Source organism: Hyla sarda, chromosome 5 (assembly GCF_029499605.1).
Source record: "Hyla sarda isolate aHylSar1 chromosome 5, aHylSar1.hap1, whole genome shotgun sequence".
NCBI classification, from domain to species: Eukaryota; Metazoa; Chordata; class Amphibia; order Anura; family Hylidae; genus Hyla; species Hyla sarda.
This window is the reverse complement of record NC_079193.1, coordinates 24,775,869-24,795,806: the sequence shown is the minus strand read 5'-3', so window position 1 is coordinate 24,795,806 and position 19,938 is coordinate 24,775,869. Positions and strand designations below refer to the sequence as shown.

The following is a 19,938-nucleotide window of genomic DNA, read 5'->3' as shown; positions in this document are numbered from 1 at the left end:
CTTGGCTCCATCCACTTCAACAGAACTGAGCTGCAATATCACACGCTACCTAAGGACAGGTGTGGCGCTCTGTTTTTCTTATCCTTGATAACCCCTTTAATAATTGCTCCGTCTTGCTCTCATTCCTCATAGGCATATATGAACCCTATTGCAATGGCTCGAGCCAAGGGTCCCACATCTTCCGGAGGTCCCACCATACAGGATTATCTGAGCCGACCAAGACCTACTTGGTGAGTTGTTTTCTGATGTAAGATGGTGGAAAAAGGTGATCCACTCCGAAATCTTCTGGGATCTCCCCAGATATCATTGTGAGGGTAATCTTGCTTCTCAGGAACTGGAATACTTCATTGGCCATATAATCTGGGATCTGTGACAAAACCAGTTAAGTAAACAAAAGGAAAAATAGCCAGCACAACAACCTAATACACAGGTGCCCACTGCTGTGGCAAATACAAAATGTACAAAAAAGAAAGTTGCAACAGCACTGTAGGTCGAAAGTGGAGGCTCTTAGCACACTTTTTGATCAAAATGTGTCCCCCCATCCACCACGCGGAGGTGGCCTCATATCGGATGGGACCCTAACATGATAACTCACCTCTGCTGTGCATATAGCCTCTGACTGTGTGACATGTTGGATCAGCCATTGACTAAACCACCTCCAGTCTGAGAGGGGTGGGGTGTTTTTACTTTGTAAGTTTGGGGGTGTGGCACCCTCTTTAGCCGTGCACCCCACCCCTCTCAGACTGGAGGTGGTTTAGTCAATGGCTGATCCAACATGTCACACAGTCAGAGGCTATATGCACAGCAGAGGTGAGTTATCATGTTAGGGTCCCATCCGATATGAGGCCACCTCCGCGTGGTGGATGGGGGGACACATTTTGATCAAAAAGTGTGCTAAGAGCCTCCACTTTCGACCTACAGTGCTGTTGCAACTTTCTTTTTTGTACAAAACCAGTTAAGTGTTCAGTTTCCCTGCAGCGCCTCCACAGGGGACATCAAGTACTACAGTGTTTCTAATGTATAGAAATTAGAACTTCAATGGTTCCAACACTTTAATAATAAAAAAAATAACATTAGAGTAACAATAACAAAATAAATGATACTTGCCCAGCCCTGGTCTCCTGCAGCTCCATCCGTTAGCCGGATCTCTCTTCTTCCAGGAGACAAGCACTTGTTGCAGGTCCTGCCGACTCAGCCAGTCACTGGCTGCAGCGATATCCCATATCGGCCTGTGATTGGCTGAGCAGGCAGGTCCTTCAGTGAGCACTAGTCTTGGAAGCAGGGAGAAGAGAGAAGATAAGGGGACAGGATGGAGCTGAAAAGAAGCTAGGTAAGTAGAAGTATAAGAAAAGGACTAGGTAAGTATAATTTTTTTTTTTGGTGTTTTATTTACTTTCTATTTTTGCCCCTGCACCACATTATTTTTTTATTTTTTTTTATTTAGCCCCTTTAATAAAGAGTGACATTATGAGGATTCTTGATACTTGAAGCCTTCATTTTTTATTTTTTTTGTCTTCTGTAGGGAAGAAGTGAAGGAGCAGCTGGAGAAGAAGAAAAAAGGCTCCCGAGCACTGGCAGAGTTTGAAGAGAAGATGAATGAGGTGATTGTTGTGAGGCCAGAAAACTCCTACATAGTAGTGCTGGGCGGTATACCGGTATGAACCGGATACCGTTTTTTTTTTTCCTCCCACGGTATGGATTTTCGCCCATACTGCTATACCGGTCGGGCCCCTCCCCCCACCCTCCGAGTCAATAAAAAAAATTAAACTTACCCGTAATGGGGGTGGTCTGGGCCATCCATCCTTCCTGTAGTGTCCGGCGGAATTCCGGGTGGAGGGTGTACCGGTCCGGGCTGTCCTTCTTCTCCGGGGGTCCTCTTCTCCACTCCGGGCAGGCTCCGGCCTAGTACGCTGCATAGACGCCGTGATGTCAGGTGCGTCGCTGCGCACGGACGTCACTGCGCAGCGGCATCTATGCATCGTTACTAGGCCGGTGCCTGCCCGGAGTGGAGAAGAGGATCCCCGGAGAAGGACAGCCCGGACCGGTTAACCCTCCACCCAGAATGCCGCCGGACACTACAGGAAGGATGGATGGCCCGGCTCACCCTCCCCGGACGGTCCCTGCAGCAACTGGGAAGGTGAGTCAGGGTTCTGGGATGGACAGGGGTCTGGGATGGACAGGGGTCTGTATAATATACTATACCTACAGTAGGCCCTCCAGCTGTTGAGGCCCTCCAGCTGTTGCAAAACTACAACTCCCAGCATGCCCGGACAGCCAACGGCTGTCCGGGCATGCTGGGAGTAGTAGTTTTGCAACAGCTGGAGGCACCCCTAGTTGGGAAACACTGACCTATACTATACACTACTATATAGTCCAACATGCTGGGAGTAGTAGTTTTGCAACAGCTGGAGGCACCCCTAGTTGGGAAACACTGACCTATACTATACACTACTATATAGTCCAACATGCTGGGAGTAGTAGTTTTGCAACAGCTGGAGGCACCCCTAGTTGGGAAACACTGACCTATACTATACACTACTATATAGTCCAACATGCTGGGAGTTGTAGTTTTGCAACAGCTGGAGGCACCCCTAGTTGGGAAACACTGACCTGTACTATACACTACTATATAGTCCAACATGCTGGGAGTTGTAGTTTTGCAACAGCTGGAGGCACCCCTAGTTGGGAAGCACTGACCTGTACTATACACTACTATATAGTCCAACATGCTGGGAGTTGTAGTTTTGCAATAGCTGGAGGCTGTAGGGTTGTTTGTTACATCTATTTAAAAGGGTACTCCACTGCCCCAGTGTTCAGATCATTTAGTTCCAAAAGCCCATTTAGTTCCGCTACGACACCTCAATGCAAGTCTCAATGTAAAAAAAAAAAAAATACCGTGATACTTTAGAAAAATACCGTGATACTCATTTTTGGTCATATTGCCCAGCACTACTACATAGCTCAGGAGTAGAGATGAGCGAACTTACAGTAAATTCGATTCGTCACGAACTTCTCGGCTCGGCAGTTGATGACTTTTCCTGCATTAATTAGTTCAGCTTTCAGGTGCTCCGGTGGGCTGGAAAAGGTGGATACAGTCCTAGGAGACTCTTTCCTAGGAATGTATCCACCTTTTCCAGCCCACCGGAGCACCTGAAGGCTGAGCTAATTTACGCAGGATAAGTCATCAACTGCCGAGCCGAGAAGTTCCTGACGAATCGAATTTACTGTAAGTTCGCTCATCTCTACTGGGGAGAATCACTGCACCCACTCATCAGGGGACATTTATATTTTGTGTCACATCTGTGTATTTTACTTAAAAGCAGAGTGGGCACGGTGCTTAGGAGTGATGATGACTCTGCATTTTAGCCATGGTGTGTGTGGGGGGGGGGAGAGGGTGGTAAGGGGGTGGCTGATAACTTGTGGACCACAAGGCATTGGCACCCCACTTAAAGGCAGCTCCCACCATCCCTTTTTTTTTTTTCTGTCCCTGCCTATTGCCCATCTATCCCTAACCACCTCCCTGCCTTTACATTTTTTTTTACTATATTAAAAATGCTTTTACTACCAGGCAGACTTCCCCGGCAGGCATGACGTCACTGACGCCTGCTGGGGGGGCCTGACTTCCGCCCTTAGTTCAACTATACAGGGTGCCTCCAGCTGTTTCACCACTACAACTCCCAGCCTGCCCTGACATCTATTGGCTGTCAGGGCATGCTGGGAGTTGTAGTGGGGAAACAACTGTAGGCACCCTGTGGTGAAAACAGTCTCAGCCGCAGCTGCCACAGATCCCGCTCCCCCAGGCCCCGCCGCGTAACACCCCCCACCCTTCTCCCTCCGCCCGCCCGAAAAAGACATTCCGCTCCCCCAAACTCCATCACCCCCAGACCCCGCCGTGCAACAACCCCCTCCCTCCGACCGCCCGAAAAGAAGACATTCCGCTCCTCTTATAAGACCTCAGATGAGACTTGCCCATCCGGAGGATCGGCGCAGCAATGAGTGCGCGCGCTGCCTCCGGACAGGGTAACGGGGGCGGGGCCACACGCAAGGCTAGTGGAGCAGCCTGGCAGTAGGCAGTGCAGCCCCAGCTATCAGCGTGCTCGCTCTCGCCTGTTTGATTGACAGGCGGGAGCGAGCACCGCAGTGACTGGATTTCGACTCATTGCCAGGCTGAAATGAGTCGAAATCCAGTAGTGACGTCACTGCTGAATGCATTCGGCCATTAGAAGGGCGACCCCTAGTGGCCGAATTTAAAAGTGATTTTAAACTTGTTTAAAATCACTTTTTTTTTTTTTATTAAAGTATATTAGAGATATGTTGTAGTACTTAAGTTTTTAAAATTTTTGCAGAAACCTATACAGTAATTTTCCTTTTTTATTTTCAATGGATCAGTTTTTTTTTTTTTTTTAGTCATCTATTTTTTTTGGGTGGTTTGTTCGTTTTCTTTTTAGCATTTTTATTAACCAACATCTTTAAACAATACTGATGATGATAAACAATTTTTGGAAAAACAGATGTATACAAAAATGTTTATCCTTCATGTAGCAAACAAAGATAAAGAAATACAATGGTTTTTATTTATTTTATATATTTATTTTTTTATTAATAACGACGGGAGTCAATCCCGATCTCCAAATAAAGGCATGTTTTTTGTTTTATTTTATTTTGTTTTTCTCTCTTTTAGTCAGTATTTATTGTAATGCATTGTTTTACAGTATATATGGGGGGCAAAAATGGGGTGATAATTATATAGTACTGGTTGTTACGAATGTGTTTTTTGTTAAGCTTTTTCCAAAATCTATTTTACAAAACACTATACAGAATATATATATATATATATATATATATATATATATATATATATATATATATATATATATATATATATATATATATATATACATATATATACACCGTATATATAATTTTTTTTTTTTCCCACTAAACAAAAAACAAAGTATAATTCTCTGATCATTGCTGTATTTATTGCACTAGATGATACCTGTCATGTAATTGGCCAAAAAACTTGCACATGACCATTGTTGGGTTGAATAATGCTCTGTCTGAACAAGTTTCAGGGAGCCAGTTGGCTGCCAAATTGTTTCCTACGTTTGACCTTCGGTGTCTATTTATTTCTTTTGTTTTAATTTTTCTTTTTTTTCTTTTACCTGATGTGATATTAATGTTTTTTTCCTTTATATTTTAACAGAGTTGGAGGAAGGAACTGGAAAAGCACAGAGAGAAAATCATCAGCGATAATTCTTCAAAGAAGAAGGAGGTAAGGAAAATGGCTTATATGTAGTGACTGATACATCTGTTCTAGTTTGTCACATCTGTTGGACAGGACAAGGGAGACGCAGTGTTTTACATTTTATGGCATTCAGTGGGTGCTGTTAGGAGAGAAGTTATGTAAAGGCATTTTCCAAGACTTGGGCTAGATAGGCCAATGTTTTCCAACCAATGTGCCTCCAGCTATTACAAAACTACAACTTCAGCTGTCCAGTTATGCTGGGAATTATAGTTTGGCAACAGCTGGAGACACCCTGATTGGGTTTCAGTGCTGCACCCCAGGGGGATGACTTCTTTATGTAATTCTTATTGTTTTAAGTGGAACTAAGGAGAGGATTTAAAGGGGTACTCTGCTGCTCAGGGTTTGGAACAAACTATTCCGAACGCTGGAGCCGGCAGCTTGTGACGTCATAGGCCCGCCTCTTAAGAAGTCACACCCCGCCCCCTCAATGCAAGTCTATGGGAGGGGGCGTGACAGCCACAGGCCCCCTCCCATAGACTTGCATTGAGGGGGCGGGGTGTGCCGTCATGAGGGGGCGGGGCTATGACATCACAAGCTGCCGGCTCCAGCGTTCGGAACAGTTTGTTCCAAACGCTGAGCAGCGGAGTACCCCTTTATGGATGACAGGTACTACATGAGCATCACTTGTCTATTCCCCTGTACATATCTCATATATTTTTACCTTTTATTTGTCTCCATAGAAACGGAAAAAGGAAAAGAAGAAATCTGGTGGGGTGAGAACAGCTTTCATATCTTCACTTTTTTACCATGTCTAAAGTGTAATTTCAGATTCAGCTTGAATGGGCCAGGGCTAAAAAAAACACAAAAAAAAACAAAACAGTGGTTGCTTTCTTCAAAAACAGCAGCACACCTGTCTGTATCAGCTAAGCCCCCTTCCCTTAAAGGGGTACTCCGGTGAAAACCTTTTTTCTTTTTAAATCAACTGGTGGCAGAAAGTTAAACATATTTGTAAATTACTTCTATTAAAAAATCTTAATCCTTCCAGTACTTATTAGCTGCTGAATGCTACAGAGGAAATTCCTTTCTTTTTGGAACACTGATGACATCACGAGCACAGTGCTCTCTGCTGACATCTCTGTCCATTATAGCAACCATGCATAGCAGATGTATGCTAAGGGCAGCATGGTGGCTCAGTGGTTAGCACTGCTGCCTTGCAGTGCTGGGGACTTAGGTTCAAATCCCACTAAGGACAACAATTAATAAAGCGTTATTATTATTATATATTATTATTATTATAACGTCAGCAGAGAGAACTGTGCTCTTGATGTCATCAGAGAGCATTCCAAAAAGAAAATAATTCCCTCTGTAGTATTCAGCAGCTAATAAGTACAGGAAGGATTAAGATTTTTTAATAGAAGTAATTTACAAATATGTTTAACTTTCTGCCACCAGTTGATTTTAAAAGAAAAAAGGTTTTCACCGGAGTACCCCTTTAAGCCTAGATAGACTGCAATACCAGATACAACCTGTGACTAGTTGTGGGTCTGTTTTTGGAAGAAAGCAGCCATGTTTTTCTAATCCTAGACAATCCCTTCAAGAGTTTGGTTTTAGAGTAGGGCCACACGTGACCTATTTTGCTTAGCAGTTACTGCTGTGTTTTTTTTTCCTACCCTTTGAAGTCATACGCAGCAAAATAGGACATGTATGACCCTACCTTAAACATGTGAATCCAGAGGTGACTCACGGGCAGCATTGTCTGCATCTCATTCATTTTTGCTTAGGTTAGTAAAAGAACTGCATAATTTTTAATATACGTCTCACAAGTTTTCCTCTTTTTGTTGTCTGTGGTCAAGTTGTCTTCATCATCTTCCTCTACATCATCGACTTCTGCTTCTTCCAGCAGTTCTGAAGAATCCGAAATTGAGGTGAGTGTACGCATATCATCCGCTGTATTGTCTTGGCATTACTTTATCCAATCTCACTATGAAAATACAACTCAACACACACTCGGGTGCATGCAGGGAGTCATAGTTTCACAGCTGTTGGGGGGGGCACAGTTTTCTGATCAATAGCCTGTGTTTCCCGACTTGTGGCTCTCCAGTTGTTGCAAAACTACAATTCCTATCAGGATGGGAGTTGTAGCTCAGAGAGCCACAGGTTGGGTAACACTAGTCTAAGGATAGTAAATAATTACAGGGAGCAAATAAAAAGATGCCGAAAGAATCTTTTTACAACTCAAAATTATATGAAGAATGCATTGTTTGTGAGGTCGGGCCACCGTGATTGGTCGGGCCAACTATTTCTACAGAAGACCTCCTTTTGCTCTGTACTTCTAGTAGAGCTGTTATAAGGAAGAATAAGAAGGCTCTATCCCCAGCTGTTTCTTTTAAATACAATAAACAAATAGCTTTGCGGTCTAGAAAGTTTAATTTTGTTGTTATCCTCTTATTTTAAAGACCAAGAAAAAAACTTCAAAGAGAAAAAAGAAGAAAAAGCATTCCCGCAAGACTTCAGACAGCAGCTCTGACTCTGAGAGCAAGGTAGGACGCATCCTATATATGTGCAGGCAGCATTCTTTTCTACTTTTTACAAAGTAGACGCAGTTTCATGGCCACATGTTACATTCAGTGGCAGAGGACATTTTCACGTTCAACTTCTTCCCAGTAAAATATGTGAAATATAATTTAACCCCCTAAAGCATGCAGGGCGTAAATGTCCACCATTGTTGCCTGGTACCTAGTTGACCATGGCATACATTTACGCCCTGCACAGGAGCTGCGCTCACTTTATAGAATGCTGATAGCAGCCGCGACCCGCCGCTAATGAAGGATACTGATCACAGCATTAAAGCAGGGCTTTGTGACACTCATCTGACCAGTGTGGTTGCAGGGGGTCAGATAAGTCAAGATGGACGGGGTTTCCCTTTACCTGCTCTGTTCCCATCTTCCTGGACCTACTTGTACGGTCTGCCTTCTGACAGGCTATACAAGTGGATCGCCAATATCACTAATCAGTGCAATGTCATTGCATAACACTAAATACTAATAGCAATCGAGTTATTGCTATTAATAGTCCCCTATGGGGACTTTACACATATGAACTCCTTAAGAACGAAGGGCGTACCTGTACGTCCTTGCCCCTCTTCCCTTATATGAAGCGGGCTCACAAGCTGACCCCGCGTCATAGCGGGGTGGTCCCGATGACGACGACTATCAGCCGCAGGGACCCGTAGCTAATACCGGACATCACCAATTGCAGTGATGCCCGCCATTAACCCCTTAAACGTCACGATCCAAAGTTTATTGTGGCGTATAAAAAAAAAAAGATGGTCCTGGCACCTCAGCAAAGCTGATCGGGACCACCACAGTAAAATCGCTGTGTCCCGATCAGCTTTGAGGACGGCGGGAGGGCCCTTTCTTGCCTCCTCGCCGTCCAATTGGAACTCTGATGCTCCAGCCAGGCTGGAGCAGCAGAACACCAATAACTGATCAATGCTATGCTTAAACAAGCATTAAACAAGTGCATGCAATCAGAAGATTGCATGTTATAGTCCCCTATGGGGACTATAAAATTGTGTGTAAGAAAAGTAAAATAAAAAAAGTAAAAAAAAAAAGTGAATTAACCCCTTTTCTAATAAGTTTGTCACTCCTCTTTGCCCATTAAAAAAAAAAAGACAAAAATAAACATATGGTATCGCCATGTGCTAACTATAAAAATATAATTTTAATTAAACCGCACGGTCAATGGCCAAAATTGCGTATTTTTGGTCACTTTGTATACCCTAAAAAAAATTGTAAAAAGCAATCAAAAAGTCCCATCAAAACAATACTAGTACCAATAAAAACTACAGATCATGGTGCAAAAAAAATAAAAAGAGCCCTCATAGCGCCTTGTATGCAGAAAAATAAAGTTATAGGAGTCAGAAGATGACAATTTTAAACGTACTAATTTTGTTGCAGTTTTTTTTTTTTACAGAAGTAAAACAAAATCAAACCTATATAAGTAGGGTATCATTTTAACCGTAAGGACCTACAGAATAAATATAAGGTGTAATTTTTCCCGAAAAGTTCACTGCATAGAATCGAAAGCCCCCAAAAGTTACAAAATGGCATTTTCAATTGTGCCCCACAAATATTTTTTTCTAGTTTTGCCGTATACCTCATATGGGTCTGTAGGTGTTATGATTTTAGAAGGTGAGAAGGAAAAAACAACTAAAGTGGGAAAATGAGAAAACCCCCTCATCCTTAAGGGGTTAAATCAGTAATATTCTGTACAAAGGTACTAGGTACAATTGGTCGCGCACAAAACAAGCCTACATATGGGTCTGTGTAATAAAATAAAAGCGGGGAGAAAAACCAATAACGCAAAAATAAAAACTGTCTGCATCCTCTAAGTCCAAAATACTTGAAGATGCTAAGAGCACGTTTAGGTACAATATGGACTTAGTCATGAAGTATGAATATATCTGGGGAACTGTGCTTATCCTATAAGGAATGAGCTGCTCTCAAATCATTTATTTGTACCCCTATATAGGATTCTGTGAAGAAGAAGAAATCCAAAGAGGAGCACGAGAAAGATAAGGTGAGAAGAGATAAAGATGAAGCCCCTCCCCCCCCCTCTTTATCCTTCTGATCTAACAAGCGTCTTCATGTTTTTCAGTATTGTGTCACTTTTGCGGTTATAAGATATCACAGTATTTGCCACAATACAAATGATCATTTTCCTATGGAAAAATGTTTTTATTATGGAAAATATCATCTTTGAATTTTTCAGTTTTTTTCACTTTTGTAATAGTGAAGTAAATGCTTTAAATAATTTAGTGATAACAAAGTATTTCACTGCTCATATCCCCAGTGACACGCTATAAGCTACATACCTGGCAACAAGTTTTCATTTTCCCTGCAGTGCCACCACAGGGCAATCTAAGAATTACATCAGTGATCTCTATCTGTGTAGTACAAAACAGCTTCTTCAGAGTGAGAGACGCTCTTTGGATCCGCTTTTTCAATCTTATCTAGACATGAGGATCCTGAACATAGGAGCCTAAGTGTAATATTGGCAGAAAGTCCTGCCGGACATCTTGTCCGCAGCAAGCGCTGACTGATGGACTGTTCGGAAATGTGGAATTTCCGAGTAAATTCGGACAAAAGAATTGCCTTGTCAATTGATTCTGCAGAGGCCGGAATTTGACTTTCCGCGCCAGATGTTTCCGGCGAGGAAATTCTGCAGTGTGGACTGTGCAGCAGAATCTCATTGAAAACAATGGGACTCTGCTCCAACATAATTTTACTTGTGGAATATTCCCCCCCAGATTCTGCTCAGAAATTCTGCTGCATGAACAAGGCCTTACTATTAAAGGACAACTGTAGTGGAACACTTTTATAAATGCCCGGGTCTCAAAAATAAACAAAATAAACTCGTACATACCTTCCTACGAGCCCCCGTTGGTCCGGCACAGGCCTCACAGTCCGGCAGTGCTGACGTCATTCCACTTCCTGGGGACAGGGACGCCTCAGAGCCATCGGCGTATCACCGGCCGCACCAATGTCCCGCCCCGGCCTGTGATGGGCTGAGCCCACTGTCATGTAAGGAGCTCTGGCCGGCTTCTAACATGACAGTGGGCTCAGCCTATCACCAGCCGGGGCGGGACATTGGTGCTGCCGGTGATGCGCCGACGGCTCTGCGGCGTCCCCGTCCCCAGGAAGTGGAAGGTATGTATGAGTTTATTTTTGAGGCACGGGCATATATAAAAGTGTTCCACTACAGTTGCCCTTTAAAGGGGTACTCCGGTGAAAAAACTTTTTTTATTTTTTTATTTATTTTTTTTAAATCAACTGGTGCCAGAAAGTTAAACAGATTTGTAAATTACTTCTATTAAAAAATCTTAATCCTTCCTGTACTTATTAGCTGCTGAATACTACAGCAGAAATTCTTTTTGAAACACAGAGCTCTCTGCTGACATCTCTGTCCATTTTAGGAACTGTCCAGAACAGCATATGTTTGCTATGGGGATTTCCTTTTACTCTGGACAGTTCCTAAAATGGACAGAGATGCCAGCAGAGAGCACTGTGGTCATGATGTCAGCAGAGAGCACTGTGTTTCAAACGGAAAATAATTTCCACTGTAGTATTCAGCAGCTAATAAGTACAGGAAGGATTAAGATTTTTTTTAATAGAAGTAATTTACAAATCTTACAAATTTACAAAAGTTTTTCACCGGAGTACCCATTTAACTCAGAATTTCCTATATGACTATACCAAATATATCCTAACTAGTTGGTCACTTACATCGAAAGACTTTGATATCACTGACGCAGCTAATAGTATTTCTTAGTATTTCTTCACGCCCAAGCAAATAATTATTGTGTTTATTAATTTAAACTAAAGGACGGGAAAAGTATAAGCAGGAAGAGAAGACATCCAGACGGCAATGATCAGAGAGACTCTTCTTATGACTCCTCTTCTGGATCAGAATCAGAAGGAGAGGTTAGTGGGTTGTATAGTGATACCATCAGGGATATGCTCTGCTGTTTACTTTAATGGGGTTGTCAGGCCAAAGACGTCTTATCCCCTATCCATGGACCCCCCTGCGATCTCCATGCAGCACCCGCATTCTATGCAGGGCTGCGTCTCCAGTCTTATAAAGCTCTTTGTTTCTGGGACTGGAGACGTGACTTAACCCCACGCCCCCTCCTGTAGACATGAATGGAGGGGACGTGGCGTGACGCCATGAGGGGGCGTCTCCTGTCCCGAAAAAGAGCTTTCAGTGACTGGAGATGCAGCCCAGCATAGAATGCGGGTGCTGCACGGCCTTAGCGGCGGGGGCCCAGTGATCAGACATCTTATCCCTATCCTTTGGAATCAATTGAATAACAGTTAATGGTGTGTTCACACTAGCATTGTGCCTCCTTTTTATACAACAATCTAATCCTTTGTAGTGTACCCCGGCAGTCATACTTCCTTTCATTTGACTCCTACTTTAAAGGGGTTCTCCGCCCCTAGACATTTTATCCCCTATCGAAAGGTTAGGGGATAAGATGTCAGATCGCCGCGGTGCCGCTGCTGGGGACCCCTGGGATCGTTACAGCACAGAGCGAGTTCACTTTGCACGTAATGCTGGGCGGTACAGGGGCCGGAGCGTCGTTACGTCACGGCTCCGCCCCTCGTGATGTCACGGCCCGCCCCTTTCAATACAAGTCTATGGGAGGGGGCGTGGCGGTCTTCACGCCCCCTCCCATAGACTTGCATTAAGGGGATGGGCCATGATGTCACGAGGGGCGGAGCCATGATGTCACGCTGCTCCGTCCCCCGTATCGCCAGTCATTACGCACAGAGCGAACTCGCTCTGTGCTGTAATGATAGCGTGGTGCCGCAGCGGGGATCCCGGGGGTCCCCAGCAGCGGGACCGCGGCGATCTGACATTTTATCCCCTATCCTTTGGATAGGGGATAAAATGTCTAGGGGCGGAATACCCCTTTAAGCGAACTTACATTTGGTAGGTTACCAAGAAAAAGAGGACAGATAGAAGAGAGCATGATGGCAGGATTGCGCTAGGCAGAATCTGTTTGTAGTCTGTTACCATGAAACATGGAGGTCCATATAGGAGTTGTAGAAACAAATGGTGGGATTTTTAATTACAATGTATTGCAAAGTGTCTTAATTTTAGATGCATTGGTATAATTTAAAAACTGATCATAAAGAATGTTACAATATGTTAAGTCTCACTTTAGTTGGGTGACAAAAATGGTATACTTTTATTTATACACCTCCCCTCCAGATCTATCTGTATACTGCTGCTGCTATCTCTATGGGATCAGGATATATAGTAATTATACTCCTCCCCCCCCCCAGCTCTATCTGTATACTGCTTCTAGCTCTATGTAATCAGGATATATAATAGTTATACACCTCCCCTGAATCTGTGTGCACACATTGGGTTTTTTCCATGACTTTCCCAAAGCGCTGCAAAAATATTTACTGAGATATTTACTGCAATTGTGCAGTAAAATGTAAAAATGTGTAACTTGTTTTTACAGCTATTTTGGAAAATTACAGAAAAACACTGCCAAAACGAAGTAATGCGTGAAAATGCTGTAAAATTCAATGTGTAAATAAAGCCTTAGGACTTCATAATTTCATAAAGCACCTCAATTGTTATTATAGGGCAAATCCATATAAATGCATAAAAACTGCACATGTGAACTGACCTTAAAGGGGTATTCCACTCAACATTTAGTTCCGAACGCTGGGTGCGGGCTTCAGGGATCCCCACGACCCGCCCCTTGTGACTTCACGCTCGTCCCCTCGAAGCAAGTATATGGAAGGGGGTGTGACGGCCATCATGCCCCCCTCCCTCCCATAGACTTGCATTGAGGGGGCGGGGTGTAGAGTCACAAGTGGCGTGGCCTCACAAGGGGGCGGGGCGACTCCCAAAGCTCGCACCCACCGTTCGGAACTAAATGTTCCAAATGCTAGGGGAGTGGAGTACCCCTTTAACCGACTTATAAGTCTAATTAGTTCACCTGGGTGATCTCTATATGATCAGGTGCAGGGATGAGACTCCAACCCCTCTCTCTGCAGTCAGAGGATTCATGGGAAATGTAGGCAGCATAAGGAAATCATTACAGTGATGGAATTGCAGTCAGTATGGCTGCAGACTAGTGCCTGCCATATCAGGTAAGGCAAGGTAAGCACATGGTATACACAAGGGCCCAGATTTATCAAACTGTGTGAGGGAAAAAGTGCAGAGATTTTCCCACAACAACCAATCGCAGGTCAGCTAACGAGCTCTGGTAAAGGGAAAGCTGAGCTGTGATTGGTTGTTGTGGGGAAATGACTAGGGATTGACCGATATCGATTTTTTTTTTTTTTTTTTTTTTTTAGGGCCGATACCGATAACCTGTGACCTTTCAGGCCGATAGCCGATAACTTATACCGATATTCCAGTATAAGTTATCGGCTCTTTCCCCCACCCACCCGGCCCCACAGAAGCCGCTGCGATGATTTAAGCGGGCGCTTTAAATCAATGAACTGCAGTGGCTTTTGTGGGGCCAGAGACCGCCGCCCGCTTCTCTCCCCCTGCCTGTCCTGGGGTCCTCCCTAGTCCAACCACCACCGCCGCCGCTGCCCCATTGCCTCCCCCATCCCCGGTTTTATAATTACCTGTTCCCGGGGTCCGCGCTACTTCTGGCTCCGGCGGCGTCCTGAGCTGTCACTGTGCGCACTGACGGGGACATCACGTTGAGGACGTCACTCGTCATTGTGCTGCGCAGCGTGCAGGACACCGCAGGAGCCAGAAGTAGCGCGGTCCTCGGGAACAGGTAATTATAAAACTGGGGATGGGGGAGGCAATGTGGCGGCGGCGGTCTCTGGCCAGGGAGGCGGGCGGGACATTATCAGCTAGATAATTGCCGATACCGATAATGTCCAAAATCGTTAATATCGGTCGATATCGGCTAAACCGAAAATGGGTCGATCCCTAGAAATCACTCCACTTTTTCTCTCACACAGTTTGATAAATCTGGGCCAAGAACCTCTACATTATTTTTTAACAATTGCCTATTTTGCATTATATAAGCAAAAAAAAAATAAATCCCAGAGTGCATCTTTAAAGTATTCTCGCTAACATGGTCTGTAATTCTTTAGGCATATAGGAAAAGAAGAAGAAGCAGCGAAGAACAAGCTGTAAGTATCTGGGGTTCATGTAGAACATTTTCTTGTTCAAGTCAGATGGCGTCACTGTAACGTTAAAGAGGTAGTAAAGTATCAAAAAACGGATGTGGTCGGACCCCCTATCCTGTGCCCTGCATTAAAGGGGTACTCTGCTGCACAGCGCTTGGTACAAACTGTTCCGAACGCTGGAGCCAGCGCCTGGAGCTCGTGATGTCATAGCCCCGCCCCCTCATGATGTCACACCCCGGGTGGGACGTGACGTAATTGGGGGGGCTATGACGTCACGAGCTCCCGGCTCCAGCATTCGGAACAGTTTGTTCCAAACGCTGAGCAGCGGAGTACCCCTTTAATGCAATGTGTGTTGACCATGGCACAAAGCTGTAGCAGACATCCCCCCCCCCCCCCCCCTCCATGCATCTCTATGGGAGAGCCGGAGATACTCGAACCCATAAGGATACATGAAGGGGGCATGTCTCTATTCATGAGGGGAGTGGGGTGCCGTACTGGAGATAGGGGATACGTTTTTTGATACTGTATAACTCCTTTTAAAGGGTTACTCTGCTCCCCAGCGTCCGGAACTCAATGTTCCGAATGCTGGGTGCGGGCTTCCATGTTCACACCCGCCCCCTCATGACATCACGTCTCGCCCCCTCAATGTAAGTCTATGGGAGGGGGCATGACGGCTGTTGTGCCCCCTTCCCATAGGTTTTCATTGAGGGGGCGGGCATGAACGCGGAAGCCCGCACCCAGCGTTCGAAACATTGAGTTCCGGTGGCTGGGGAGGGGAGTAGCCCTTTAAGGATAGTGGAAAATGTCAGTTATATGGGGTAATAAATCATAACAGGTTCTTTATAAAGTAGCGAAGAACCATTTTTAAGCTTCTTGGGTCTATATAAGATTTAAAAAAATCTATTCAGCTGTGGTCGTCTTTCTCAGGATATGATGCTTGAATTTGCTGGATGAATTTTATCCACTCGACCTATTAAAAAATAGCTGCAGATTGCTATTTACTCAGTAACAGACGTACAGCGACCCCTCAACTTACAATGGCCTCAACATACAATAGTTTCAATATACAATGATCTTTTCTGGACCATTGTAAGTTGAAACCAGACTCAACATCCAATGCTACGGATAGTCCAGATCTGTGAAACGTGTCAATGTCTGGAAGAACCGACCAATCAGAATGGGCATTCACTGGTAAAACCCCCTGTATTACTGAAGTGTATGCACTGACTGCTGTCTGTTAGCGCCTCCTACAGTACAGGGAGGTATTACATGTTCTGTACACTTAACTTAAACCACAGTTAGCTGCTCCTTTGGATACCAGGTGAGGGCGGCTCCATGTTACTTTTTTAGGACATTGTGTGTAATGTACAGGACCCTGAAGAAGCTCCTGTCCTCTACATAGACAGTGATTACAACTCCCAGCAGATCTTACATATAAAAGTAATAAAGGATTTGCTTTATCTATATTAGTTATCTACTTATTATTCTTTAATCCTCACTTTTTCCTATTTTTTTGGATGACATTTTGGGCTTCAGCACCAATTACCAGGTTTCCATAGATTTATGGTCTCAACATACAATGGTTTCAACATACAATGGTCGTCCTGGAACCGATTGATATTGTAACTTGAGTGACCACTGTATATAGGTTGGTTACTACAGTATATAGTTTGCCCGATAACGGTAACAGATGTAACTGCAGACTGTGCTTTTCTGTATTCTCTCTTTTACCTAAGTAAATATTACAATGTTCCTTTCTATTTTACAGTATAAAGCCAAGAAAAAGAAGAAGCACAAGAAACACAGCAAGAAGAAGAAAAAGAAATCTCACGCCTCCAGCTCGGATTCTGAATAACAATCCTTAGATACGCCCGCACACGTGCAATGACTGTGAACAGCCCAACTCCATCCCCGTTCTGTACTTAGATCTTCTGTGCCGCAGTTGACTGTTTCATGACAAAAGCATCTCCGAGGGGAACACCCTGCGCAATGTGGAGTCACTTTTTTTTTTATTTAATTGCCACCAGAGATACATTTTTTTTTTTGGTAACTGTATTATACAAGGGAGGGGAGGGGGGGGGTGACTTTTTTTCCTAGCACAATATCTGGTACCACACTCGCACAGTAATGTTACCTCAAACCCCAGACTTATCCTAAGGGCGCATTCACACTACTGAATATCCACCTGGAGAAATTTCGGGTGGCCATTCCGTGCACAGCAGGTTCCGACTGTCTATGCTAGGACCTGCACCGTCACCAGTGATGGCAATGTGTGTCCCAGCGCATCCGCCGAAAGAACGAACATGTCCACATGTTCTGGAATTTTCCACCGCTGAAATTTAGCATTGTTCCCGGTGTAGCAAAATCCTATTGAAAACAATGGGGGGCTGCAGCATTGCAACTTCCTGGCAGAGTTTCTCTGCTCCAAAATCCTGTAGTGTGAATGCGCCCTAAATGTAACCAATCCAGGCAGCCATCAATAAGAGTTCACACTGCAGACCTGCTACAAACCAGTGCTATAGTGAGGCACGGAGCACAACGGTCCAGGCAGCAATGGGGATTTGAACCCTAATTTCTGATACAGATTCTGCATCTTCGCATCTCATAGGGTTTGCGTAGGGACATGTGTAGGGACATGTTGAATCGCATTTATGGTCGCCTGTATGTATGTGTAAGGCTATGTTCACACGGAGGAATTCAGTGGGAAAGTTTTGCTCGGACACGTCTATTCTTTCTGCTCGGAAATGCATTGCCGTCTATGAGACAGAGTATATCCGAGTGGTTCGAGCTCCCATTTTCGGCCAAGTGAACATGGCCTTAAAAGACATCTGCAGCAAAATACAACTTATCCCCTATCCACAGGATAGGGGATAAGGGTTTGATCGTGGGGGTCCGACTGTTGGTACCCCCCGCGATCTTCTGCATGGGGCTGCGGCTCTCCCATGCAGGAGGCGTGCCGACGGCAGCGTGACAGTGTTTGTGGCCACCCGTCTCGCCAATAATACTTTATGTGCAGGGGGCGTACGCGCATGTGCAGGGGGTGTACGCTCACATAGAGCGACAATGTGGGGCCCCGTTTGGGAGATCACGGTCGGTTCCAGTGGTCGGACCCCCCGCAATCAAACACTTATCCCCTATCCTGTGTATAGGGGATAAGTTGTATTTTGCTGCAGATGTCCTTTAAAGGGGTACTCCGGTGGAAAACAATTTATTTATTTATTTATTTTTTTTTTTTTTAAACAACTGATGCCATAAAGTTAAACAGATTTGTAAATTACTTCTATTAAAAAAACCTTTACCCTTCCAGTACTTTTAAGCAGCTGTATGCTACAGAGGAAATTCATTTCTTTTTGATTTTCTTTTTGGTCTTGTCCACAGTGCTCTCTGCTGACACCTGATGCCCGTATCAGGAACTGTCCAGAGCAGCATAGGTTTGCTATGGGGATTTTCTCCTGCTCTGGACAGTTCCTGATACGGGCATCAGGTGTCAGCAGAGAGCACTGTGGACAAGACCAAAAAGAAATGAATTTCCTCTGTAGCATACAGCTGCTAAAATGTACTGGAAGGATAACTATTTTTTAATAGAAGTCATTTACAAATCTGTTTAACTTTCTGGCACCAGTTTATTTTAAAAAAATGTCCACAGCAGTACCCCTTTAAGTGTCTTTTGCTATAGAATGGAGCTTCAGCACAGAATAGCACCCTCTTCGGGAGACACGTTCAGGATTTGCACTTAAGGCCTGTAAACTCCCCGATCTGATTGTTGAGAATTTATAGGGAAATATTTAGCCCACATTTTGTGAAAATAAGCAATTTACTGTTAAACAGAGATGTTCTCTAACTTATGGCTTTCAAGCTGTTGCAAAGCTACAACTCCCAGCATGCCCTGACAGCCTATGGCTGTCAGGGCATGCTGAGAGTTGTAGTTTTGCAACAGTAGGGTAAGGTAAGGTTAGCTACTTATGACTATTTTCAGAGCCCAGTAAGTACATATCTATCGGATGACTTCTGCTGGGATAGTATAAAGCAATAAGGCGACTATCTTTAAGCCTGACGCGACTGCATTCACTTTTATGTTATAGTGAGATTAAAGGGGTACTCCTGTGGAAAAATTATTTTTTTATAAATATACTGGTGCCAGAAAGTTAAACAGATTTGTAAATTACTTCTATTAAAAAAATCTTAATCCTTCCTGTACGTTTTAGGGGCTGTATACTACAGAGGAAATTCTTTTCTTCTTTCTCTTTTTCTCTTCTGTCACATCCACAGTGCTCTCTGCTGACCTCTACTAGTGCTGGGCGGTATACCGGTATGAACCGGATACCGTTTTTTTTTTTTTTTTTTTCCCACGGTATGGATTTTTGCCCATACCGCTATACCGGTCGGGCCCCTCCCCCTTCCCCCGGATGAATTGTAGAGCCCAGCGCGGTGCCCTCACTTGTCCCGGTGTGCTTCTCTGGCCCGATTCTGAGAGCGGAATCGGGCCATAGAAGCTAATCCATTTACTGTGTCCCCCCGCTGCGCCTGTCAGCCAGTGTCCCCACCGCTAGCGGGATCCATGTGCCCACTAGCGGTGTCACAAGAATGCCTCCCGCGAGCGCTACCATCACCGCTAGCGGGGTCCCTGTGCCCACTAGCGGTGTCAAATGTGCCCCCCCCCCGCGAGAGTGATCGCTACCATCACCGCTAGCGGGGTCGCTGTGCCCACTAGCGGTGTCACAAGAATGCCGAGCGCGGCTCTGTTCCCCGTCCCTGTTAGCTCTCAGGGTACGGGAACAGATTTAAAAGCCTCGTGTGCAGCTAATGTAGTACTGCGCATCCGCAGTACTACGCAAATAGTGTAGGGCTAACGCTAGGCTCCTAGCGCTGCCTACGTTAGCCCTATGCTATTTGCGTAGTGCTGATACCGCGATAATAAAAAAAAAAAACTGTGATATTAATTTTAGGCCATACCACCCAGCACTAACCACTACTGTACATTTGAAGAACTGTCCAGAGCAGGAGAAAATC

The 19,938-nt window shown here is 44.6% G+C and overlaps 1 protein-coding gene across 3 annotated transcripts in view; it reads left to right on the top strand.

Annotated features, from left to right (window-relative positions):
- The window catches only part of FAM133B (family with sequence similarity 133 member B), a 21,974-nt gene extending 3,768 nt beyond the window's left edge, over window positions 1-18,206 (top strand). For all 3 annotated transcript variants that reach the window (XM_056518354.1, XM_056518355.1, XM_056518353.1), the window contains exons 2-11: window positions 133-230; window positions 1,523-1,601; window positions 5,207-5,275; window positions 5,989-6,021; window positions 7,102-7,173; window positions 7,705-7,788; window positions 9,782-9,829; window positions 11,635-11,733; window positions 14,893-14,931; window positions 16,697-18,206. In XM_056518354.1, coding sequence (XP_056374329.1) covers window positions 133-230; window positions 1,523-1,601; window positions 5,207-5,275; window positions 5,989-6,021; window positions 7,102-7,173; window positions 7,705-7,788; window positions 9,782-9,829; window positions 11,635-11,733; window positions 14,893-14,931; window positions 16,697-16,783 — 708 coding nt within the window. In that variant the 3' untranslated portion in view covers window positions 16,784-18,206. The remainder of the gene's footprint in view (window positions 1-132; window positions 231-1,522; window positions 1,602-5,206; window positions 5,276-5,988; window positions 6,022-7,101; window positions 7,174-7,704; window positions 7,789-9,781; window positions 9,830-11,634; window positions 11,734-14,892; window positions 14,932-16,696) is intronic.
- Window positions 18,207-19,938: the final 1,732 nt, after the last annotated feature.